At 41.8% G+C, this 26,881-nt stretch overlaps 1 protein-coding gene across 8 annotated transcripts in view; it reads right to left on the reverse strand.

Annotated features, from left to right (window-relative positions):
- The window catches only part of RERE (arginine-glutamic acid dipeptide repeats), a 429,285-nt gene that overhangs the window by 24,711 nt on the left and 377,693 nt on the right, over positions 1 to 26,881 (reverse strand). For all 8 annotated transcript variants that reach the window (XM_057499686.1, XM_036925289.2, XM_036925287.2 and 5 more), the window contains one exon: positions 26,094 to 26,174. In XM_057499686.1, coding sequence (XP_057355669.1) covers positions 26,094 to 26,174 — 81 coding nt within the window. The remainder of the gene's footprint in view (positions 1 to 26,093; positions 26,175 to 26,881) is intronic.

Consider the following 26,881-nt stretch of genomic DNA (forward strand, 5'->3'; position numbering starts at 1 on the left):
CAGGCTTGTTAAGCTACTTAATTCTCTTTGTCAGTATCAACAGGCAAGAGCCAAGCTCCATCAGGCCTGGGCTACACCCAGCAAGACACTCCCTATGAAGCTGTGATCGGAGGAACGGAAGGCCAACAGCTGAGCTTTCAGGAGCAAGCAAAGTGTGAGGCACCCTGACCACAACAGTCGGTGGTCCTGGGGGTCTGCGAGAGATTGGTGAGTACTCACACAAACATGCATGCCACCGTTTAGAACACATGCACGATGTGACCCATTCCTGTGGTTGCTGATAGCCCACAACCCCAGCTCCACCTGTGATCGTCCTGGCCATCTCTTAGGGCACCTACTCACATATGTCACCTTATACGTGTGATCTTTCCTGACCCACAGGGAGTTTCTTATGAGCCTCTTTCCATGATTATCAACTTCTTCTTGCTTGGTTGTGACCCTTTTATGGCATCACTGAACTCGGTAGACTACTAAATTACCTCTATGACTTGATCCTTTTGGTTCCCATTGGACTCTAAACTGCGTATGAGAAGTGATATGTTCAATCTAAAATCTGTATCCCCAGCAATAATTAGCAGAATGTCTGGCATGAAACAGAGATTGATTTGAAATGAGAATGTATCACAGACATAATACAAATATATGAGAATTATACTTTACCAGCAAATTTGCAAAATAAAAGCCACCAGTGTTCATAGGAATGATCTATCTCAATTTTAGAGATAAGAAATTTAGAAATCTTTCAGTGAAACTTTTCAAATTTGAGATAAACATGGGCAGATAAATAATTAGCTAAGAGGATCAAAACTCTTCAAGATTAAGTATTTTCGCAGGACTTTTATCTATCTGTACATTACAGTTAAAAAAAAAAAAAAGAGTCCCTACAGCCATTTATTAGTTAGGATAACTCTCAAAAATGAAAATTACTTGCCTGTCCCAAAGGATGCTCGAGTGCACGGTAAGAATGAGTGTTTCACACACAGTGCTCCTTTACATACACACTGACGTGGGCTCAGACGTCACAGAGCAGAATCACTGCAGTGAGCCACAGGCGCTTTGGCTTGATGATGTCCCAGGGCCTGGGTCTTAACTTAATTCACAAAGGTATATGGGGATACTGCACTCTAGTTGAGTGACACTTTGACACTAAAATTTCAACTGGCATTTTTCTGAAGCTGGGTGTTTCCGCATTTCACGCTGTGAGAATGTTTGGACCTGCCTCAAGTGCACTGAATAGGGTCGATGTAGTGAAATCATCCTGTAAGGATTAGTGAAAAAACAGGCCCAAAGTTCAAAATCAGGAGCAAGGGAGCGCCATCTTCCTCTTGGGTGCCACAGCACGCAGGCCTTCTGTGGGCAGATATCAAGAGGCTCTAGGGTCATACTTTAAAGCCAGCTATCCTGCTCGACTCCAGAAGGAGACAAACCCAGGAAGGGCCAGCCTGCTGGGCTGTTGCTGAGGCACCAGTGGTGACAAACCCCTACCCACGGCAGGGTCAACGCTGCCACCAGCCTGGCGAGGAGGATCCCAGGTCCACCTCTGTGCCATCGATGAGAAAATTCACTTCCCAGCGTAGGCCTTGGCTTGGTAATTTCGGTAAAACGGTGAATGCTGGCAGGGTGGGAGGCGGGATGGAGAGATGCTGAGGAGGAAAACAATGAACCCCACTGACTACCCAGCCCTTCTCAACTCGGAGTTCGTCATCTGAACCACTGAACTCAGAAAATGAAGTGACTACTTCCTCAATTTTCTTAAGGATGGAACATAACCAGTACTATTCTAGAGGCACAAGAAGTAATGTTAATACATCACACACAAAGGACACTCACGTTAACTCTCAGAACATAAAATGAGAAAGGCAGCCACAGACTGTGCGACTTGGAGTGGTGGCCTAACTCCTCTGGGCTTCTGTTTCTTCATTTTTAAAACGGACAGCACCTCACTCACTGAACTGTGACTGAAAGAGCTGGTGCACATGAGACACTCAGCAGAGTGCCTGGTATGCGGCAGAAGGTACAGCAGTGCTGGTGTTTGTTACGTTCGATATGCGAGGACGGGACAACAGAAGACCACAGTGGTGGTGGCGGCGGGCGGCACTGCTGCTCCCTCTACCTACTGGCAGCTCATTACATCAACAGCCACAAATAAGACCCAGAGTCCTAGGAAAGAGAAACCAAATTAACTCAATATTTCTAGAAATTGCAAATACATTAAATATTTTATAAAATATGACTCAAAAAAACACAACTGAGCTGAAGTGGGTGAAAAGAATACAATTACATTTGAGAAAAAATGGTTCAAAAGCTTACACTGGCCTAGGAGATGAACTGGTTATATTTCTGGGCTGGCTACACCCATTCCTGGGAGACACAGGCATACAAACCAAGCCCTAGTAATGCCAGAAACCTCACCAGTGTGGCCAAATAGTACCCACAAATCCCAGGTCAGCACCTATTGCTACAAATGACTGCTTCTTATCTGTACTCATAACTTATGTTCAGCACAAACACACTACAATGAGCCAGGACGTACCTCTGGAATCCAGTAATGCAACACATAAGGCTTTACCTCCCTGCATCCCTGTGCCTGTTCTCCCCTGTCCTCCACTTACTACCTGGTGTCCACGGGAAGGTTAATTAACTTCTCAGAGACTCTATTTCCTCATCTGTAAAGAAAGGTTTACAGTTGGTTGCTTCCTCCTTTACAGGGTTGTGGTTAGGATTTAAGTGCCTATGGCAGGGGGCTGGCACGCATGTTCAGTAAATGACAGCTATTATTTTTATTCTTTTTTCCATCTGGGAAAGGACTAGATACTTTAAAATGAAGTTCAACTTAAAGGACTATTTTAATTAGCTGAATTAAAAATAATCCTTCCAAAGAACGGTCTCTGTAACTGACCTTCTTTCCTCTGTCATGTCCCCCAAAAAACTACAGACACTTTATACAGTCAGAGAATAAGGGCATGTTGGGCATAGTGATTGGTAGAGGCAGGTGAGGCAAGCCCACGGTATGAAAGACAGCACAGGTCACAGAGATCAGCATTCCAAACAGAATCACTGGAATGGTACAGACCCAAGAGTGTCAGTGAGGCAACCTAAAAAGTCTTATCTCTGCCCAGCCCTGACTTCCATTCTTAATCAGCAAGAGAATGAGAACACATCATATCATTAAACATATCAGCAGGACTGAGAACAAAATCAATACAATGAACCAGCTAATCTGCCAGAGGCTACCCTAGGGTTTCCCAGCTGTCCTCACACTGCGATGCAGAATTAGCCTTGATCCCGGCAAGGTCTGGCTTAGGGGACCTGCAACATTCCACTACTTAACTTCGCAACACCATAACTCCCAATCTTAAAGTGCATCAAAGAACACATACGTACATTAAAAATTATGCTTAAGTACAGTAACTCTATTACTGAACTTTAAAAATATTTTATGATAATGTCGAACATACCAGAGTATCACAAACCCCGGCCTGAAAACTGCCCGCTCAGATCACAACAAACTCTTTAGGCAGGAAGACAGACTAAAAGACTCTCCAGGAATTTAAGCTACAAAGAGTCTGTGTTTCTTATGCTGTGCTGAGTATGAAAAAATGTTATGTAACTCACTGTAGCACCCCAAAGCACCCCTGGGCCCTGGGTCTGGGCTCTACAATCCAGTCCATATGGTGGTTGTCCCTCTGCCACTCTGTGCTGTGTAATGAGGGAATATGTGAAGTTCAGTCTATCCCTGAGATAAGTGTGTCCTCTCCCTGCTGTCCTACTTTCCCCCGAGAACACGTGTCAATTCCGTGATGCTCTCCCACTACAGGGACTGCGCCGATGTGGCCAGAGAATGAATGTGCTGCTCTGGATGAGCCGGGCACTAACACACCTACACTCCAACGCAGTGCTAACAAGAAGAGCAGGGAACCTCTCCTGGGAGCTCAGCCGATCACTTCAACAGCGAGTCACACGCGGCAGGGAGTAAAACAGCAAGAAGCTGCTTGAGGCGACAGCAGAGGTAGGGCTTGTGCACTAGCCCCAGATGAGAAGAAAATTGGCCTGATGAGTATCATTTAAAGTTCTTGTCACGTATGATCTGGGTCAGAAAGGTTCTGATGCCAAAACCAGCTGCTTTGAAGGCATCTTCTTTGCTCCCTTTAGTTATAGGAACAGTGCCATTCTGTACACTTTTACCCCATTGTTCCAGAATGACTGCTAATGAAGAAGTCAAGCTACACATTTTTTAGTGCCATGATTTAAATTCGAAGAAGTCCCAACTAAACTTTGTGTCTGACTCCTGTGGGCACATTTCTCAATTGATGAAGTGACCACTTCAACAATAATCTAAAAATGAACCCCAAACAGTATCCGGCAAGTCCGTCTTGCCCACATTCTCCTCCAGGGCCTTCACAGTACTTTTCTGCCAGCCATCAGGATCTGGGTCCTCCCATCCTCCATTCCTGGAATTTTCAGCAAGACTAAGTCAAGGGTGGCCTTTGGGACTATGCTGCTCTTCAGAGGAAGCATGGCGGGGGGTGGAGGTGGAGGTAAATGTGGCTCCTGAATTATTCTAACTGTATTTTAAAATTCAACATGCTCATGGTCTCCAATCAAGTAAAAATGGATCACACACACAAACAGCTCAACAAGTAATAGTAATGCCTGCCACGGTATAACTGAATTGACTATTAAATGTTAACGCCTTTAATGACACCCCCTGGCTACTCCTTTGAGTCTCTGGCTGCCTGCTTGCTTTCTGCCCACATAGAGGGTCAGTCAGGTCCCCTTGGGAAGCCTTGGGTAAAGCACAGTCCCCGGTTAAGTCACCGATGATCCAAGGGAGATCTGGTACAATTCCTAAAAATAGGCTAGTAATGGAGCAGGCCACGGCAGAGTTTTAAATCCTGCTTTAAATTAATTTGCAAAGGAAATACTGGAATTCCCTGGGTGCTGAAGGACCCTTAAGAGTATCAGATAATGTACTTCTAACTCTTGGTGACAAAACAAAACAACACAGTGTAAAATAACCCCACGGCCTGAGGAGGCCTGATCAACTATTTGGTGAGCTTTTTTTGAATTTCCTGTAGCAAAGACTTCTATCCTCCAAAAATCTGGGTTCAGAAGAGTCAAAAGAAATGCAAAGTAGCAGCAGTTTCCTAGCTTCCAAGCAGGTAAGGAAAGGAATTTTTATGAATGTAACATGTACTTCTGTCCTCGCTGTTCAAAATACCAATATATTTAAGAAAACTTATGATACTGTGGTCAGCTAATCTCTTCTTTAAAAATATTCTTTAGTCAGAAGAACAAAAAAACAAGAACTGTTGCATCTGCATAAATCATACGGAGAAAACAGAGCCAAGAAAACTTCCCAGGAACCTCTTTCATTCCAAGCTGAAATACGCTTCCCTCCTTTGGGCGTTACTAATAGCCAGGGCATTCACAAGCCCCCGTTAGCTCATGCAACGCTGCCCCAAAAAGACATTAAGGGCCCACAGGCGAGGCTTCCTGCCCCACAGGACCAGGCTCTGAGGGGCAGCCACGGCTTCCTTCCTGGAGGCAGCGAACTGAGCAGCGGTCCCAAATTCTTTGGGCTGTATTTTCAAGCAAAGTTTCCCTCAAAGACATGACAGAGGAGACAAAGGTTTTGAAATCTAGTCTATATTCTCCCAAGGGAAGGCTGCAACTTGGGCTGCAGGAAAGAGTGTGGGGAAATATTTCTTAGTGCGACTTGGAGGGGCTGTCCAAGGAGGAAAGGGAGGAGTAAGGAGAGTGCGAACTCAAATGGATCTCGAGACTGTAATTCAATGCAATTTCATTCAAAATTCCAACAGGTTAGGGTGTGGAGCAAGGACAAGCTGATTCTAAAAACTGTAAGGAGCGAAGGGACAACAGCCAAGGTATGCCTGAAGAAGAACAAGGCAGAGCACCTGCCACACCAACTGTCAACACTTACTCTAAAGCTAGAGGGTAAGGTTACCGATTCAGCGGCAGACAGACAGACCAGTGGAACAAATCAGAGCCCAGAAACAGACTCAAGCATTTCTGGAAATTTCATTTGTTACACAGCTGGCAATAGAAACTAGTGTAATCTAGTTAAAAAGACTGGATTTTTCAAAAGATGGTATTGGGGCACCTGTTTATACACACCAAAGAATAAGCCACTCCCATACCTCACACCACACAAAATAGTCAATTTCAGGGGATTAAAGACAAATATGAAAAGCAAAATTATAAAACTCTTAGAATAGTAAGTATTAAGAAATTGCCTTTACAGCCATAAAAGAGTCCTTAAACAATACCAATTCAAATCAAAAAGACTGATAAAATACGTACATACATTTAAGTAAACTGCATATATTAAAATTAAGAACATACCAGTTCTAACATTAAGAACATGAAAAGATAAGTCACAAACTGGACGTAGATATTTGCAACATACACTATTTCAAGTAAGGAGCATCTAGAACTCTTACAAATAAAAAAGAAAAAGACAATTCAATTGAAAACTGAGAAAAGATTTAGCTAAGAAACAGGTGGCCAAGAGATGCACCACGAAGCCCAACATCAACAGAACTGGGGAACTACAAATTAAAACTACTCAGAGATACTTCAGATTCACAATATTGGCAATCATTTTAATGTCTGGCTCTACAAGTGTTGGCAAAGATGTGGAATTAACTCTTATACACAACCAGAAATAACTTGCTTTATTTAGTAAAACAGAAGATATACAGACCTGTAACCCAGAAATTGTTTTCCTAGGTATATCCTAATGAATTCATTTTATACACACACCAGGAGAAATGCACAATAAAATTCACAGAACTATTTGCAACAGCAAAAAAACTGGCACTGTAATGTCTATCAACAGCAGAATAGTTAAGTAAAATACGTTATATTCATACAATGCTGTGAAATACTGTAGACATGACATAGTTGAATCTCTAAATAAAGCTGAATGAAAAGAACAAGGTGCAGTATATTCTTCCTCCATGAGTCCCTTTACATCAAGTTCAAAAACATGCAAAACTAACAACACATTGTGTAAGAATGCAAATGTTTTGAAGCAAAATCATAAAGGAAAGGAAGGGGATGGTAACGAAACACTCACGATAGTGGTTATTCTGAGAGAAGAGTCAGGGAATTGGACTGGGGAAGACCACTCCGTGCAATCTTAAACTGTGGTAGCATGTGGGAATCAGTTTTTTTTTTAAAATCTTTTATAAAGATTATTTTCAAAACCCAGACGATTGTCAAACATTCCAAGTCTGCCATTTACAAATGTTTCTCCTCTCTACTGAGAATTTGGAAGTTATATGCAAGTACTTCCTGTTTGTAAGACAGCTGGGTAAGGAGCTTTTTCTGCCCCTGCTGGTTCTGCACAGCTCCTAGCTCCTGTTCTATCTGCTCCCACTTTTCCCCACCCCCCACTACCGACCCATTCTGAGGGTGCTGTCCGATCCCGCATGCCACATCTACTGCAGGCTGCTTCTCTTTGATTTCCTGCATCTACCTATGTGTGAGCACTTGAAATCCAATGTGGGCCTCAGGGCTGAGGGCTTTCCTTCTTACTTGCCCAGTGTACGATCACCATTTTCCTGAGTGCATAATATCCTAAGGGAAGTGTGCTACTTATAAAATTACATTCCTCAGAAATAGTCTGTGGCTGAGGTGGTGACATGAAACCCTCCCCAAGGTTAGTCTTCAGAATTATCCAACTCGGCTTAAAATAAGCAGAGCTGTGCTTCTAGGTAAGGCCAAAGATGGTGACTCTACAGATGTCAACAGTTTCCAAATCAATCTGCAGGACAAGTGGTTCAAGTGGCATGAAAAATATGTCTGTGAACTCAAGCCAACCCACTGTCATGTTTGTGTAAAACTTGGAAAACTAAGTATGTACACAAAGAGACAAGGTACTAGATGCATGGCTAGCATCTGCGAGGTGTGCCACAGTGCTGCCTTGTTGCTCACAGTCGTTTCAGAAACCTCCTGGCCATCCATGCATTTAAGATTTTGTTATTGTCTGGCTCAGAGGTTGCACCTACTTTAGCGAAGCCCAGAGGAGACAGACAAGCATGGAAGAGCCAAGGTTGCTTGCTGCCTAGGTTTTCGACTTCTACTCTTGACCTGCTACAACCCATTTTTCATACTGCATCTTAAGAAGAAGTATATAAAAAGAAAAAATGAATCTGTATTATTTCCCTGTTTGAAATTCTTTACTGGCTTATTATATTTCTTAGCATAAAAATATAATGAGGTATTCATTCATAAGCATGGATTCTGAAGCCAAACTGCTGGAGATCAAATCTTGGCTACTTCACAAACTTGGGCAAGTCACACAGCCTCTTGTCTATGAGATCAATGAATCAATGCACATAAAGCACCTCGAACAGTGCCTGACGCATCAGAGGCCCCTGGGACATGCTCTTACTTTTGCTGGAACCTGCAAGGCCACCACAATCTGACCTGACTTCTACCCTGCCCCTCACTATTCTCCTTTTTGCTCAATACACTACACTTACTTTCTTTTAGTCCCACTTAGTCCCAAGCTCATCCTATTCCCAGGCCTTGATATAGGCTGGTCCCTTGGACATAGGGCTCTTCTGATTCCATCCTTTCCTCTTTTACCCTCTGGGGTCATAATTTAAATGAAACATCTTCAGACATATCTTTACTGAAGTTAGGGTCCCCTGGTTATATATCTAGTACTTTTCCTTTATAGTACTTATCAGGATTTATAATTACATACTTAACAGATTATTTGCTTACTTTGTCTTCTTCATAGATTAAAAATTCCATGAATGAGGGAATGTATCTTTTGTTGAGTGACATATACTTCTAGCATCTAACATTCAGCGTTCTGTGGACTGTCAATGTTTGCGAAATGAATGAAAGTACGAGAATGCAACACCAACTTGACTTATGTTTTAAGAAATAACCTTAAAAACCATTTATATGGTCAAGAGATTACAAGTTAAACACAATTGTGAGATATAATTTTCATTCTTTTGAGATAAAAAACATCTCACAGAGGGTACTGTAAGAAATAGTAATCAGCAAAATACCATTTAATTAAAAAATCAAAAGTCTAATCTAACCAAATCCTTAATTTTTTTAGGTATGATATTTTCACCTAATTGGATACTGAATATCTGTAACAAGTTAAGATAGATCCCTTCTTCCTCTCCCCGGATATCCTTTTTCATTTCTGGCTTTCTAAGAATTCAGCAAAGATAAAACATTTACTCTTCCCTGTCAACACTGAACACCTGCTTTGAACACAGTCCACCACACCTCCCTCCTTCCTTTTAGTAGCTTTAATTATGGTCCCAAAGTATTTATAATTCCCACAAGCAGTGGAGTCCATCCACAAGGTGTGGAGACCCTGAAGAGTGGGGGCCAGCATTTGTCAAGCCAGTACACCCAGAGTAAACATCTGCTGCAAGGCTGCAGTGAGAACATTTCTATCAGTCTCATCTGGAAAATTACAAACCCTGGAGGGAATGTTTGCAATGGAAGTTTCAGCTATTCATGAAGAAGCCCTCTGACCAACACAAGTGACATGCACAGAAAGACACAGGTGTACAGAACACAATGTGCATCCTCACTGGTAACTTTTAAGGGCTTCTATTTCCTGGAAAGTAATGTAAGAATTCTAAACTATGTAGAACACGGTAAAAAATACAGTTTGATACTACCCAATGAAGATGTGCACTAAAAAAAGTAATGAAGTATGGAGAGGAGTACGTGGTAGGCTTACTCTCAAGAACAGGGACGCATTCGGACAGGACCTCCACAGGCTTAGTCCTGAAGTGCGCAGACGACTGCCCATCCAAGAGGACACTGCTTGGCCAGGTATCATCATACACTTTGTATTTGTGTCACTTTATCTTACCTTTCCAGACATTTCTGTGAATATTTTATTCTTAAGCCTCTTCCATTAAGTCCACTAATTGTTCTGGAAAGATCCAAATAACACAGTTCTTATTTCCACCCCAATTAAGGGAAATAAAGGCCAAGGAAGATGCAGTGTCTTACCTGGTGAGGCTTGGGCTGCAGCGTCGACACCTCTTGGGCTCCTCCAGTTGGAGCCGTGGCGTGACAGAAAAGCACTGGCTCTGGAGACCCCCTTTCTCTTGCTGACTCAGTCTGAAAACCTGCTGAATTGCTCTGGGTGAACACTCTCCTTTTTGTCTCATTTAATCCTGCTTACAAAATGGAGTTGGTGTCTGGCCTTAACAGGTCAATATGCTTTCCTAATACATGTAGGTTTGATGACTATATGAAATAAGATCATTTTGACCATCAAAAACTCAATTAATCCTCATAATTATCCCAGGATGTAGATTCTGTTATTATTGACATACTGGGCCCCTCCCTCAAAGGAAACTAAGCACAAATGAGGCATTATTCTGTTGTTAACATCAGGTGAACTGCATAGTAAGATAAAACACAGGTAAGATAACCCTTGACGTTGATACATTCATAACTGGGCAACTAAATAAAAAACCAGAGACTTAATCAATGAAAGTTTTATGGCATCAAGTTTATTATGGATTTACTAGTATCCTGGTAAAAATGAAAACTATATAAACTAAACTAAACTAGAGTTAAAAATATCTCAAGAAAAGGTATTAAAATGTCAGACTATGTTTTTAAACTCCCTTCATTTTCTCTGCTTACAATTTGAAGTGCTATTAGAAGCTTCAGCTAACGGGAGCTCAAGGTCCAGTCTTCACCCTGAACACTGACCACCCACCACTCACGTCCACCTTGTGACTTACAGAGCAGTGACCCTCTGCCCCACAATCCAAGGAAAACCCTTAGCTTCTCTATTCAGAACCCCAGAGAGCTTGAAGACATCAAGGTGACTATTACTTTGGGAAGACCAAATCAACAGCATTTCTTAACATTTTGAATTCTTAAAATTCCAAATTTTAATTTCTAATTCAAGTACCCTAACTGCACAGACAGGACAGAGTCAAAATCCAACATAAATTCATGATGGGCACACAACACTGTGTACAGAGCTTTCACCATTTATTTGAGGGGTGTAACAGAACTCTTGATTAAAAGTGAGAAAAAAAAAGCCAAATATACTGTATACAATTCCAAATTACAAAATTTTGAGTAATATCCTTTGCTTTTCAGATTCTCAAAATACTTTAGGTTTGATGACTACATGTAAATAAGATCATTTTGGCCATCAAAAACTCAATTAATCCTCATAACTCCCCTAGGATGTAGATCCTGTTATCATCATTTTATAAATGAGAAAACTCAAACAGCTATCAGGTGAGTTTTCCAAGGACGGAGAGAGTAGAAAAGAATCCAAACATACTTCCTTTTGCCAGCAATTTTATACAAGAAGAGGCTACTCCAGAGACAATAAGCTCATCGGTCACAGAATCGCACACCAGGAAGAGAACGGTTTACTACCAGTCAGGGCTTAAGAGGTGAAATGAGCAAGCAAAGGTCATGACCAACCACAGGTCCGGGTCCCAGCTCTTAGCCTAGCAACTTAACTGCTTCAGGAGACTGTCATGAAGATGAAGTAAGACCAAATATGTAAAACTGCTCTATAAACCACAAAACCGTAAAACCTATTACAAGTGGATTCATCTTATCTCCATGTAGTAGTTACCACATGGAGTTACACTTACTTCTTTTAAGTAGACCGTGAACATTCTAAGGGTAAAAGAAAGTATCTTACTCATTTTTATATCCTCAGCATCTACATAAAAATTCTTCTTCCACAAAGGAACTCAAATGTAACTGGTTGGCAGAATAAATGAATGTAAATAAAATAAGAAAGAAGAAAATACATTTTAAGGCCCAGTCAATAGGTATTCAAGGTGGGAAGTTTGCCAACTTAGTAATAAACCTTCAGATAAGGCGCCCAGTATTTCCCTTAATAAGACGGTGCATTTTATCCCCCTCTTCCCTCCAAAATAAATCAAGTACTATGAAACTAAAAATAAACTTCATAATTCCAAAGAATGAGCAATTTCCTGTTGGGTCTTGTTTGCATGACTAGTTTAGGGAAAAAAGGAACCTTATTTCCTGATCAGCTGTGCAGGCATCTGAGGGCAATTCAGGCCAGAGGAAGAAAAAGGTGGAAGGGTGCTTGGTTTAGAAGAACAGCCTATTTGCTAAGAACTCTGAAGAAGGTGCTTGGAGGAAACACTACCAAACCTGTCTGAATCACTTTGTTAATAGGTTAACTGCCAAAAATCCTTCTGTGGGGACATAAGACATCTATATTTCTAAAGAGGGAGGGGGAAAAACCAACAACCTTCCAGTGAATGCTTGCCACAGAGTGCAGCAACAGATGTCTGGATAGAAGCCGGCAGGGAGAGCCCTCAGAAAATAGGGAGACAAACTGGGGAAGGAATGTGCAAAGTGTCCTTTTCTCAGTATTTGTTATTCTTCTCTGACAAGACACCAGAGACAACCCCCATCCCTCTATACTTAAAGGATGGCCATTTCTTTAACTACTCGGTTAGCAAAAGCCTCTGACACAGTGCTAAGTGCCTCGATGATTTGTGAGAAGGCACAAAACAGGACAGAATCTCCGGGCCACAAGGGATTCCTGTCCTCAGGGACACATCAACTCCCAGCACAGCATGTGTGGGGAGGCCCTGGGGGGAAGGCTGCATGGGATCATTTAGGGTCTGTTCTATAGTGACGCTGTTTATGTGTGGCACAAACTTGAACCCCAGTTTCTAGATTTGAATTCAATGTGAGGTGTGCTATCTGCTCCCAAAGCAAAAGAGAAGTTACAATCACAGTGCCCTCTGGCGACTCAGCAGAGAGCCCGTGTCTCCTATAGCTCAGGACACAAAGGAATCGCATGTACCTAGACTTCACCACTCTAAGTTGGCCAGAGAATCCTACAGTGAAGAAAACATTTCTGTGGTAATAAAATCTCACTTCCCTCCTGTAAAAAGCAAATGTGGCCCCAGCCCAAGCCTGCACACTACAGCAGTCCTGCCGTTGGCTCACCCGGACCTGCACGGCACCTGTGCGGGAGGCCCCTGCAGAGTTCCTCTGCCGGGTTTGTGGGAAGACTGGCATTCCACAGGCGGATTGGGAGAACTGATAAAGTAATGTCCGTAAAGTGTTCTCTTTTGCAGGGCTGAAAAGAGCTATAAATACCAAGTCAAAGCAGTATTAAAACTTAAAGCTGCAACCACTTCTTTCTTTTGAAATGGAGAACCACAAGGAAGGTCAAAGGAGTGTCACTGTTCGTTGACTGCTGCTCTGGTGCCCCCTCCCTCCACCTGGCTGGAACCCCAGAGAGAGAGGACTACCGTGATCTTTAACTTAACAAAATCTTAAGACAAGGTGCACACTGGTTTCCTGGAACACCTTAACTAGAAGAAATCGTAAAATGGGAAACCAACAAAGTCTGCACATCTTACATTCTTCTGTGAAAGCAAGCATTAAAAGCAGAAGGCAGCCCTGGGAGGAAGAGATGCAAATACGTAGGGAAAAAGTTGTTTCCCCTTGTCTCTCTTTGCCACAGAAGCCTGGCACAGAGACTCTGCTAAGATTGCAGCAGCTTGCGTAACAAAATGCTTAACCTTGGCTAAGTTAACGTCCTTAGCCATAAAGAAGGGGAGAGGGGGGAGTAAAATTAAGCTTACGGGAAATAAACCTAATCAAAGCCAAACAGTAACAAAGGGCACCAGAAACATTTCTACTGTATCACATCCCACAGGCTGGCCAAGAGCCTGGAATTTTCATTACAACTTTTCAAAGAGAGGGAGAGAAAGAGAAAAAAAATTTCACAAAAGCACTATCAAGAGCCCAACCCAGGATGCCCTGCTGTACAACCAAAATTTGTGAGAGGTCAGCCTTTCAGGGAGTCAAAAACCCAGCATGTGGAAACTGGCAGGCCTTTTATATAGTAGGAGGGTTCTTAAAACGACTACTGCTTTGCACTGAAGTCTCAGAGCTTCACAGATCATTAAAGGTTTCTGAACCACAGAGAAAGGAGAGCAGAGTTAAGGAAATAAATCAAAAGTTCCTCTGGGATGCACAAATGCCTACTTGGGACAGGCTTTCAGCACAAATATCTTCGACATTAAACAACAAGGAGGACTCTTCAAAATAAAAGTAAAAAAGAGATTCATTTTGTTATAAGCAATGCACTCTCTTTTCGGTTTAAAGGTTATGTGGGCTATAAAAAAATGACTCCTGCCGTGCACGTGGTGGGAGGTGGAGTCTGGGCTGAAGGCAGGGGCAGCGGTGAAAGAAAACAAGTACAAGTGAACAAAAGCCAAATGGACAAGTGGTTGCTTTGGGGACACCCCAAACCAGATAGAATGGATGCCTTGTAATATTTTAGGGGTAGGATGAAGGGAAGGTATTGGAATGGTATGAAAAAAATATATCCATCACATTTACTCCTTGCCATGCATGCCTAAGACTTAAAATAATTTTCCCACAGCCAGAACGTTTTCTCTTGTTTTTCTTACACAATGTGCATGGTTGAAGACCTGGAAAAAGGGACGAGCACCTTAAACACAGCAGTTAGTATTTCTTAAGGAGGCATAAGCTACCACAAAACCAGCAGTGGCAGTACTGCATCTGATACAAGGAGATGGGCAAGCTGGTACCTGAGGGGGTGTGTTTATTACCCAAGACGAGGGTTGTGAGGCTGAATCACAGACCTTCTGACCTTGCCCTTGTGTTATCCAGCAATGGTAAACAGAATGAAATGTTAGACTACCTACTCAGACTGGATTGGCTTCTCAACACCAGACCAGGCCTTGGGAGGAATGCAGAACTGTCATGCTTGGTCAGGACGCACTTACTAGGCAGCAAGTTGATGGGAAACTCTCTCCAGTCATCTCTGAGGAGCAGGGGGCCTCGGGAGGCTCAGTGAAAGGTAGGAAATCCAGTTTGGAAAACTGACAGCAGGCACCAGAGTCAGTGGTTCACATAAAACGAGAGGGCTCCCAACTTAGCCTGGGAACAGCCCATTTCCTTACTTTTGGTTTCTGAGGAGGATGGGAGGAAAGCCCTGTTATTCAACAGCTTGAAACAGCTGCTTGAATCAAAAGCAGTAAACGATGAAGGCATATGTCTACTGTATGACGGCTGTCTTCATCTTCAGCTACAGTTTACTAAAACATGAAGCAATGGGCTTGGCTGAGGGACTGATTTGGTGCCAAGATTATCAACACAGACAAGGTTTCCAAGAAGGGTCTGGAGTAGTGACAAAACTAATGGCCTGTCCCCCAAGGAAAGAACCTACTGTTGTCATATGTGGTTATGCTGTGGCTTGGTACTAGAAATCTTGCTCAGGTCTCCCAGTGCTAAAACGGCCTGCCTGAGGTTAGTCTGAGCAGGTACTGCTATAGCAGGCACTGTCTTTTACTTAACCATAATGTGAACAGTTTCTCGTTGTGGGAAATGAGAGCTAGGTTAAAAATGCTAACCTTAAGACGTGCTAAACTCAATAGAATAAGGGAGGCCTGCAATGTGACTTTCAGCTCCCTGAATGAATACAGGTGCCTGTCAGGTGAACAAGAGGGCCAGCACAGGGAGGGCAGCTACCCTGGCTGCTTGATGCTACTGAGAGGGCCAAACGACAGAGGTCCAAAGGAGCTTACTTAGAACAGACGGTGCCGGATGTGGAAGCAGGCTTGGACACCCTGGAGCCAGAAGCCCTGGCAGCGCCTACTCCTCTGACCCATCTGTGTGGCACAGTCATAGCAGTAATTCTCTGTGGTGTCAAAGAACATGACCAGGACAAGGTATGAAAGGATTCAGATCCCAGCTAAATAAAAGAGGACACTTGCAACAATGGGATGGTCCAAAACCGCCATGCTCACATTTAATGGTTCCGTGTTGCCAGGTTCTCAGGAACAGCAGGGCAGCCACTCTGTGGACTGCTGTAGAGGGATTCAGGTACTGAGGAACTCCTCAGTAGAAAATAAGGATATTTCAAGAACTTTCTTTGGCAAGACATTTCAAACAAATTTTAATATTTTAAAACACCTATCCCTCAAATAGCTTCCAGTCCTACTGCACATCTTTAGGACACACGGGCCATTTACCTTCAGCTCCTCGGACTCCCAGTACCACTTACTGTCCACACCACATAGCTTTGCACCTGGGTTCACACCAGCTCACACTGTGGTGACCAAACTGTCGGAGAGATCCGCAGGGAACGCACTCACACCTCCTGCCTTCTCATCATACTCAGTGAGCTCTCAAAGTGCCTGCTGGTCAACTGGTCTTAGGAATTAACTATAACTTTTTTACATTCACACTATCAAAACAACCTAAGTCACTGATTTCTAGAAAAATTTCTTAACAAATACTAGTATTTATAGACATGTCTGGTAAGGCACTTAGCATTTGGGAAATTAATCATTAGAACAGAATATAGTACAAAAGAAAATAGCATACCTAGTTTGAGTCTAAGACAAATATACTAGAAAAATGGGTACATATTCCTAATTATAAATTGGTACATTTTAATATAAATACAAAATGACTATGTCTTCCATTTAAAATATCTAAGAAGCCATTCCTTCCATCCTCTGTGATGCTGCCTAACCACCTGGCAGATACAGTGGGGTCCAGAGCAGCACATGCCCTCTTCTCCTGAGACACCAGACGGGCTTATATGGTCGGAAGAAATAAGTGCTTCAAGGTTTGGTAAGTAAATTCAGGCCACAGAACACAGAAAATTCAGAAATTTATTTTAAAAGTTTTGCTTTGTTTCTTATCCCACAGGCTCTAGATTTAAAGAGCTTCCGCCCACTTCAGCTGCTGCTTCCTTTACTTTGCTGAACTGGCCTTACATACAGACCCCCGGGCCTATTTCCTTTAGAATTCAATTACCCTTCCTATTCCACAAATTCCTGATTCTCCCTCCAAAACTCAAACATCTCCATTGACAACTTACGGCCACAACCCTCTAACCTGGTTCAATGTACTTCATGAGCACATTTCCAAAACAGCACTTGTGGGGAGGAGAACCAAGATGGGATCTTAGGAGGTGGGTGCCCACATCAATAATCACCAAATCCCAAAGGAGCTGGACCTTCGCTGCTCCAGCCCTCTAAAATAAACACAAGAAAAGTCACCGTATCTTGCCAAACTCAAGAAAAATCCAACTCCTGCACATGGAAACAAAGACAATGGCTGCAGCTGAAAATATATAACCATCAAAATACATAAGCATCACAGGAAAAAACTTTTAACTTAATGTTGTTCAGAACATCCTCAGTGGTGTTTCACTCAAACAGCAAAGACAGGACAAAAATTCCAGAGTGTTTTTTTAAGATAATAAAATAGCATGTGATGATGACTCACTAACCGACTAAGATGGAAAAAAAAAATCCATCAACAGTCACAGGAACCTTGCAGGGCTGCAAAGATCTGGCAACACTGAGCCTCCTCTACCTCACTTCACTCTCTCCAGTACATGTACACTCACTCACTCACTCACTCACCCACTCACTCACTCACTCACTCACTCACTCATTCTACTGATCGCTCTGAAGCCAAGCTGCAATTGGCTAATGGCTTACTCTACTGCGTAAGACAGTATTTTATTCTTGACTTGCTCAATAAACCTGCTGAGAAAAGTAAACAATGGGTTTTAATTTTATAAATAATCTAGAAAACAGAATTGCTGTGCAAACAGTAGAGTTAATTTACTGCATATGATAAATAGGACAGGAAAGTCCAACACATTTGGCACAATGAACCCCAAGTCATAGTCTTACTACCACAGGACACTATGGTTAATAAAACTTTTCTCTCCAGTATAGTCCTAAGGCCTTGGAAATCCAGGTTTCAACTGGTCTTTAAAATAGCATCAAACTGATCATGAAAACACAAAGAGCAAAAGGTGAGGAAAAACTTTCCTGAAAAATATTGTTTTAATTTTTTAGGATAAAAAATTATGTATCTGTGGTTACAGTATATTTCTAACCCATCATTCAGAGTACACACGTACACACACACACACTTCATTTTAAACAAATATTAAAGTAAGGGGTCTATTATATAAAGTAAGGGGCACCAAAGATGACATAAAGAAGTATTAAGATGAGGTGCCTGCCCAGAAGGCCTTGTGTTCTATATATAAACACATATACACATGTATATGTGCTGGAGAGAAATGCATGGAAGGAGAAAGGAAGCAGCCTCTGAAGTCCAAGACTAAAATAAAATAAATGTGAATTTGTAAAGGGCAGAACAAAACATAGGAGATGGGCTCTGTCAAAGTGCTGCTGTCCACAGAGAAAAGCGCCCACGTGGTTGGCACAGATGCGTAGCCCCAGCAGGAGCCCCGCACCTGAGCTCTGGACCCTCTCAGGGACAGGAACCAGGGATTTCAGAGAAGAACACAGTCCCGCTGACCCTTCACCAGCATGTAAGCTCCAGCGGGGTAAGCACCTGCTCATGCACCTCAGACACCCCAAAGAGAGCACAAGCCTTGGGTACGCACAGTCCCCAAAACAGTTTCAAAAAAACTTCTGATCTTGCCAGCTGTGATGATGACTTAGACACCTCAAAGGCCAAATCCTGGGAATTATGATGCCACAATTTAGATTCAGAAGAAGGACTTAAGACACTATTTCCAAAGTGGAAAAAGTGTTAATGAAGTCCATTAACACTGAAACTTAATTTAAAAAGTAAATCTCTGAAAAAGAAAACTCAGTTTAATGGAATTCTGGTATCTCAAGACAGGTTTCTCCTGCTTGCTTTTCCTATTTTCATAATACAATGAATGGTTTTCGAATTACATACAACAGAAAAAAAAAAATTCTTTATTGGGGTGGGGGAGTATCTTCCCCACCACTGGTGAGCAGCTGTAAGACGGATGAGGTAAATGCTTTGCTTTACTTTCCAAAACAATACGTTTTATCCTACTTTTATCTTCCTAAGTATTACTCAAGGTCATAAATTCAAATAAGATTAAAATGAACCAACTATTCAAGGATTATGTTTTAGATACATTTTAACACTTATTTTTAATGTCAGTTTTTAGCAGACGCTGTATTTTTAAAAACATGAGCAAACTGGAGTTCACAGAACTTACTAAGCTAAAAAATACCTATTTGTGATATAAAATATGAGCCCCAAATGGATAAACACGTGGCATATAATCACAGTAATCACATCTTGTAAGTCTTCCAAAAGACCATTTAAACCTTCCATATTTTTTACTGGCTGGGTAATAAAATGGGTAAGTTAACTATTTAGGCTTAAAAGTCATAAATGTCCCCATCTTAGAAGTTACCAGGTAACCAAGACCCAGCCAACTCATAAGAAATACGGGTTAGCAAATACCAACAACAAATAAATAACTGATCCTCATAAGCTGCACTATGTTCTATGACACTTTAAAAGTCCAAGGTGTTTCGTATTTGAATGAAGTTTTCTACAAGTAATAAATTGCACATAATTAAATCATTCTCATGCCATTCCCACCACTTCTAACATATAAGATAAAGCCAAGATAGTCCCAAGACACACTAAGAAAAGCAAATATCCAAGGTCTTTGATTTACAAATCACCTAATGTTTTAAGACTGCCTTTTTTTTCCCCAACATCAACACAGAAGTTTCTTATATGCAAATTTTTTTTACTGCTTCACTTACACAAGGGAATCAGCCAACCTCTCTTAGATTACCCTAGTCAAAGCTGGACCACTGCCCAGTCAGATACCCATACAGTTTAGACTACCAGAATGAGAAGATTCAAGTCTCCGCTCAATTTTAATGGGAGCAAACTCCCTGCATGGGACAGTACTTGCTGCCAAAATGCAGTGTATTTATGGGTAATCACTTCTGCCTTGAATGGAAAATTCGAACTCTACTAAGGACAGATTATTAGGAGAAAAGGTATGGTACATGTCTCTCCTTGTACCCAATCTTGCCAAGCCCTCATAGTATTTACATTTCTTTTTCATATATAAGGGGTAACAGTGAGACAAAATAACATCTGGAAACACTAAACAGTATTAAATATGTAAACTTCCTATTAATAAGAGGTCATCCTTTCAAATAAAAAGTTTCCTATTAGAAACTTAAGCTAACCACATACTATGACTGCATGCCACAAGGTAAAGATGAAATATAACAGGAGTTACGATTGTGTTTCTAGAAAAAAATGGGAGATGGGAAGAGGAAAGTATATTAAGAAATTCTATTATGGATAATAAAAATAAGCTCAGATACTTTTCTTTATGTCCAAAATACTTTGTAATAATCCAAAAAACAAAATCAAGCCCTAACAGTGAAACAATTTACAACTGTAACGGAATAAAAGCATTAAGAATGAAAGTGACCTTTAGTCTTTGGATCTGCAAATCTGCATTACTGTGAACAGCAGAGATGCATAGACCCTACTGTGCATTTGACCCAGCCAGAGAGCTTATTAAAATGCAGATTCTGGCTCAATAGGAACGGACAGAAGCTGGGAGAGCCTACAATTGTAATTTTAACAAGCTCCAGGTGATGGTGATATTGCTGGTCTGAGCACGGCACTGTAAGCAGTGAGAATTATACAGCATTTGTGGTAGAGGCCTCTGCTTTAAAACCAGACTTTCTAAAGTTACCATTATGTGGATGTAATACATTGTGTCAACAGTATCAACCTACTCAGTAAGTCCATACTTTGTTATGTAATAATAGATTAAGCATTAATGAGGCTAGATAATTGTTTCTCTAAGGTTATAATCTAAAGTTAAAATAATACTTCATGTTGAAGGCTCACAGTGAATGCTAAAGTCATTTTTAACCTCTTAATAGTAACAGAGTCTTGATTAGTCTTACAGCCCTTTCTCAACAGTAGTTATCCTTTGCTGGGGGGATATGCCTCTGTGCAAAAGGTATTTTGCCCAAAGAAGTGAACAATTAATATTTAGTAATTATGTACACATTTAATAGAATTCATTCCCAGAAATGTGGCTAAGAAAAGTAGTTGATTTTCATGTTACCACTCAAATTAAAATTTTAAATCTCCAGTACTTTTCATCCTATCACCCTAAGTTAAAAAATATACATGTATCAAAACCAGCTGCCCATTGGTCCCATTAAAAGACACACGTTTTCAATAGAGAAAATCAGGATACAAGATAGACTTCCATTCTACAAATCAGTCCTAACTCCCCATTTTCTGTCTTACAACAAGACTGAATTATTACAAGAACCTCTCTCCATCTCCATCACGCTGCTCAAGAACACTCCCACTCAGCGAGGATGTTCCCTCTTCTTACAAGCCATCAGTGGGTCTCTCCTTGGAAAGAGTGAAAGGTTCCTGAATTCTACCACTAAGCTGTAATTCTGGTCTAAGTCTTAACTGCATCAGCTCATGCAACCTTCTCTCCAACCACACTAATGTACTTGCTGGACATGTTTTGCCACTTCCTGTCTCCATGCCTTTGATGACGGCATTTCCTACAGCTGGGTAGTGGCTGTTCCTCCACCCTCCCAACCAAGCCCTGTCAAAAAATGTACGCTTCCTTCAAAACTCAGTTCAAACACCACACACTCCAATTAACCTTCCAGAAGCCCATAGCATCTATGCATAGTTAGAGGCCTCAACTTCCAACAGCGCCCTTAGCATATACTGTTCAAACATGGCAGGCATGCAAATGGCTCATCTTTTGGGCTGTAGTGCCAGCTTCCCTGTGGGTGCAGATGGCACCTTACTTCTCCTTACAGACATCCCAACTCACTAAAGTTCTCAGGGAGTATACAGCACTTTTTAAAACTGAACTATATGGAATGTTTAGTTCTGAAAATGGGAAGTGGGTGAAAATAAATTTTTAGGATAGTAAATATTAATGCACCAGCAATTGGGTTTACAAATAACATGAGCTTAATCTCTATTGGACTAGGTGGTGGAAAATAAAATTTACAGACCTGAGAAAGATCGTCAAAAGGTACGTGACTTTTCACTTTCTCCCTCCAGGGTCTAATAACTCTTTGGGGGCATCTCTCCTTTCAAGCCATGGCAGAGCAGACTGTCTTCTTACTAACGCCAATTGCATTAGGAGACAGGTCACTGACTAAATACTCCCCATCTACAATCTAATGCTGGCTGAATTTGTCTTAGTAACTAACTGTAGACAGAATTATATACAAAGGCCAGCCAGGATTCAAGGGACAATCACCCAGGTGTCAGACATGGAAAACCTTTCTGGCTCAAATAACAAAGATGTTCTCGGTGCAAAAGAAGGTATGTGTCACTGTGACCTGAGTAATCACCTCATGCCCTTTTGAAGAAAATGGCAATGCTGTACAAATCAAGAAAAGCATTATTCTTGGAGGATTAGTGATTCTGAAGTCATGGGTTCCTCTCTTGGTAATTAAGATTCAGCTCTGTTAAGTCTCCTACTGTTTCAGGCATTACATCAAAGTTCATGTAATTCATCAGCCCAAAGATTATGTGGCAGCATTAAAAGGAAAACCAAGAGGCCTGGTTCCCCATCATCTTCTCAGCTCAGCCAGGGGACACTCACTGTGATTTATACAAACGTATTAGAATCCAAGACCCTGACATGAGTTAGGCCAAACTGTCTTTAGGGAAAAGAGAGATACAGCCATAGGGAATCTGAGATGCTCAGCAGATTCCTTACCATGTTTAACTACTAATTATTTCTCTTATAAGCACAATGAAGGAGGCAACGGTTATTGATAAAGTGAGAATGGGAGAAAGATAATAAACTACAGGGTATTTGCACAACCATGATACTAAAATATTTAACTTGCAGTTATTCTCCTGGGTACACGGAGGCTAGCAAGTAATACCCACTCAACTAAACCTCTATAAACAGGTGGTTTTCACTGCCACTACTCCCACTTCAGTGGGCAGCAGTGTTCAAAGAAAAGCCAGCATTAGCTCCTGTGTAATAGACTCCAGAAACGTAAAGAGCTGGGGAGGCGGTTTACATCCATGCCCACCAGCAACCTTTCTCTGCATGCCTGCACTGAATGAGCTGGTAAATATGCAAGTCTCAACAAAGATTCAAGACAGAGGAAACATCCCCTAAACTAGGCACTGCTCCCTACCCCCTCCCAATTTTTCAATTTAAAAGGATTGATGAGAAACAGGTAATTTCTTTTTATACAGGTGCAATATGATTACAAGCAGGAAATAATTCTGTACTTTACATAGAATTTGGTTACCTTGTGTAGTTTCTGGGTAGATGGGAAGAACAATCATTTTACAGTGTTCATAGACACCTCATAGAGTTTTGAGATTTCTCAGAACAAGTCTCAGGGGGGTTGTTAGGATCACCCCCTTTTACAAACCAAGACTTTAGAGGAAAGAGATGTCAGATAATCTGCCTAAGGCCCCACAGCAAGTAGGTGGCAGAGGAGCAAGAACCGTCTCAGGCACAATGACAGCCAGAGACGTGCAAACATTTTGTAAAGATTGTAGCACCTATAAAATTCTCCTGCAAAGCAACACCATTTTAGAGGAAATCCTTTCCCACTCATTGTCAGAATTTGTCCTGAACTTCCCAATGAACAGCTCACAGCAGACTACACGGTTCAAAGACATCATCCAGTGCTATAGTTACTGGTAAGGCCAAGAATAGAATACAGGTCTGCTGACCCTGGTGCCTGTGCCCAATCAGGCATGCTCTTTGGGAGACTGACACCCATCTGAAGTTTCAAGTTGGTTGAGAATAGCAAAGAAATGAGTTAATAATTCTGGTAAATAGAAGATACTGTGGAAAATATTTGGATTAGAGGGATTTGCTATAAAAAGAGTCATGAAGATACAGAGATTTCTACCAAAGAAGTTTTGAACCAGGAAGACCAGTACCTGAAATTTTTTTTCATTTTCTGCAGCAAAAATGAAAAATAATCATTGCCCACCCTCCCTCCCCATGAATTGTGAATGATTAGCTTGGCTATGTTGATATCTAAAGAAAACATAAGATGAATGTTTCTCCCGGCTAATCAGAATAAAGACTCACTCTGCTACCAAACTCCTCCAATTCTAAGCAAAAGATAGCAGGACACAGGGAACATTTAGCCAGCGTCAGCCATGATAAATTCTCCAGTGCTACAAACAACTCTCTCACTAGCTGCAATGACCATGTTCTGATAAAGAGGCTAGAAACAGGAAGACTGCTGGGTGCCAGAGGAGAAGTGGGAGAGGAGCCTCATGGCTGGGAATAGGGACAGCAGAGAAGTGATGGGGAAGGGCTCAGGAAAGAGGTGCCTGGAAAAGACCAGAAAGCCAACTCAAAAGGTTGCTTGCTGGGAGGGACAGGAAAGACTACTTACTGAGTTAGACATTATCAATAAAAATAAGGGACAACAAGAGCATGAAAGAAAACAGGTTTGAGGGCTCTTACCTAGGTTAAAGGTTATTCAGATCTGTTTCCACTGGGGAAATAAAAAATGCTGGATAAAACTGTCTGGCATTTCCAAATGTGAGACAGATTTTAGATTTTATGCTTAATTTTACTATTATAAGTTTATTTTTTAAAACAAAGATAAAATAATCATTGCACAAGATCTGATATCAAAGTCTTCATGGTTTGCAACTCTGAGCAGAACACAGGAATAGGTAACACTTGAGTTGAGAGGTAACAACCTGCCCATCTCATCAGGTCAAGGCTGCTCAGGGAGTTCTTTAACTCTCACTCCCATTTGGCCAAAACAAAATTTCTACCTTTGGGTAAGGGCATTTTAGTTTTTTCAAAGTATGCATCAAACTTTAAATAACTGAAATCCTTGGAAAACTTAAAAGCATTTATTTCACTGTTCCACATTGAACACCTCTCCAATCTGTTTTGGAAAGAGTAAAAAATAAGTTGATTATATAGATTGATAACATAATATAGTTTAATGTCTCTAAACTGTTCTCTCTTTTTTGCCATTCTCAAAATGACCCATCTCAGCATATTTAGATGTATAATAAATATTAAAACAGTAGTCTAATTATGAGTTGATGTGCTGATTTATGAAAGGCTATATACTTGAAACCTCAGAACCCTCTTCCCTATTATGAGTTATTGCTGCTCAAAAGGTACTATACAAAAAAAGTGTCCAGAAACAGCTCATTACAAAAAAGGTGACCCAGAATATAAGAATCAAAATCCACTAAGAGGAAACCACAAACAACACCCAATTAGAAAGCCAAAAACCAAACCAAACCAAACAATCCACCCACTTTTATAATGGATATTCTTCATCTCCTTCCTTCCACTCCCAAAAAGAAAAGCAGCTCAATTGTTTAAGCGTCCACCCCCACCCCCAAGTCCTGAAGAACACTTCTGGTTACTGGGCTCTTCTGGCCACAGACACTGGCAAGTGGCTGGTCTTACTCCAGCCCGGAGCCCTCTATCCCTTCTAGCATGAAGGACTCTCCCCCACCCCCACTCCCACCCCCAATACCATGCGTAGGCAATTTTAGGTAAACGAGACTGAATCCCTTGCTAGTATTTTCTTCATATAACTTCTCTCTCAAAAATTTCCTCAGGAAATGCTTGTACTCCAAGTTTAGCAAGAGTACTCATCGGATTTGACTCAGTTTTGTGAAATATCAAAGGAATTTTTTAGAAGCTTCATTTAGGCGGGCCATAAGAATCTTTGTGTATCTGTCCAATGAAAGTACAGGCTTTAAGGACTTGAAAATTAAGGAATGTAATAACTACTCTTGAAAACAGCGATATTAAATAAGAAAAAGTCCCAATATAATTCAAATTATAGGGAGGTACAGATCTCTTAATTCTATTGTTTGGCTGACTTTTGTCAATAACTAAATCCAAACTAGTGATAAGTGACATTTCCTATTTCAGACACTGTATTTAAAATTAGATGTTAACTCCCCAGTACCCTCTGTTGCCAAAGACCTTTCTGTTCTTACAAGAAAAGTCCAGTTTCCTCGGGAGGATTAGCATAATCCATCACTTTACTACCTAAAATCATGAGTTTAAACTAAAAGTAAAGGAAATGAAATGAATAGTATGCTAGAGGCCAACCTAAGTCTGAGTGCAGCACAGGGTTAAAAGAAACCATTTCATAAGATCAAGCGCGGAGAAGCAGCAGGAGCAAAGACGAAAGAAATCAAGTTACGTAAAGTCCGACTGTACTCACTGTTTCCTTATTGGGAAGCAGCTCCTTTCTAATTCTGAAGAAGTTCTTGCCGTACTGCCTGAGCCCCTTAACGAAGCGTTTCTGTGATAAAAAGAAAGAATATGATGTAAAAACCTAAAACAAACCAGGATGTCAGCAAAGATACCTGCCGTCATTAAAGAACCACCACAAACAAGTCTTAGGCAGGGAATATTGACTCGCGGGGCCCCATTTCAGCAGCACAGCCGGGACCCTCGGCCAGAAGGCCTGGACAGCCTTTGTCAGAAGCCCCAGGCTCACAGGCAGGTCTGGGAAGGCCACCCTGCGTCTGAGGTTGAGAAGCAATCTGTGTTCTCTGGGCCACCAGTCCGCACTGGTCCACCAAGGAGCAAACAACAAATATGCTCCCTGCTTCAATAAAGCAACACAACTGCTTTCCACCCGAGAACGAAGCTTCCCGGAGCGTCAGGGAGAAGGGGGAAAAGAACCAAGCCTGGAGACTTTTCTCCCGAGGGGACCCTGGAGGGTTAAAGGCCCCTGCGTGAATCCGAGGAATTCACCAGGAAGGCACGGATATCGCGGGGACCCCCCGGGAGCCAGGACCCCGGCAGGCCTGCCCCGCCACCGCCGTCCTTAAAAGCCACTCCAAGGCCCCAAGAAAGAACCATCAGACCCCCTTCCTTCTTCCCGATGCCCTCCCCGCGCCCCCGCGCCCCCCTCCCCGCCCCATTTCCTTCGCAGTCTGGAGACTTTCACTTTGTCCCGTTCCTCTCGGGCAGCCCCTCCCCGCCCCGAGGAGCAGTTTCCGC

This window comes from Manis pentadactyla, chromosome 4 (assembly GCF_030020395.1).
Source record: "Manis pentadactyla isolate mManPen7 chromosome 4, mManPen7.hap1, whole genome shotgun sequence".
Lineage (NCBI taxonomy): Eukaryota > Metazoa > Chordata > Mammalia > Pholidota > Manidae > Manis > Manis pentadactyla.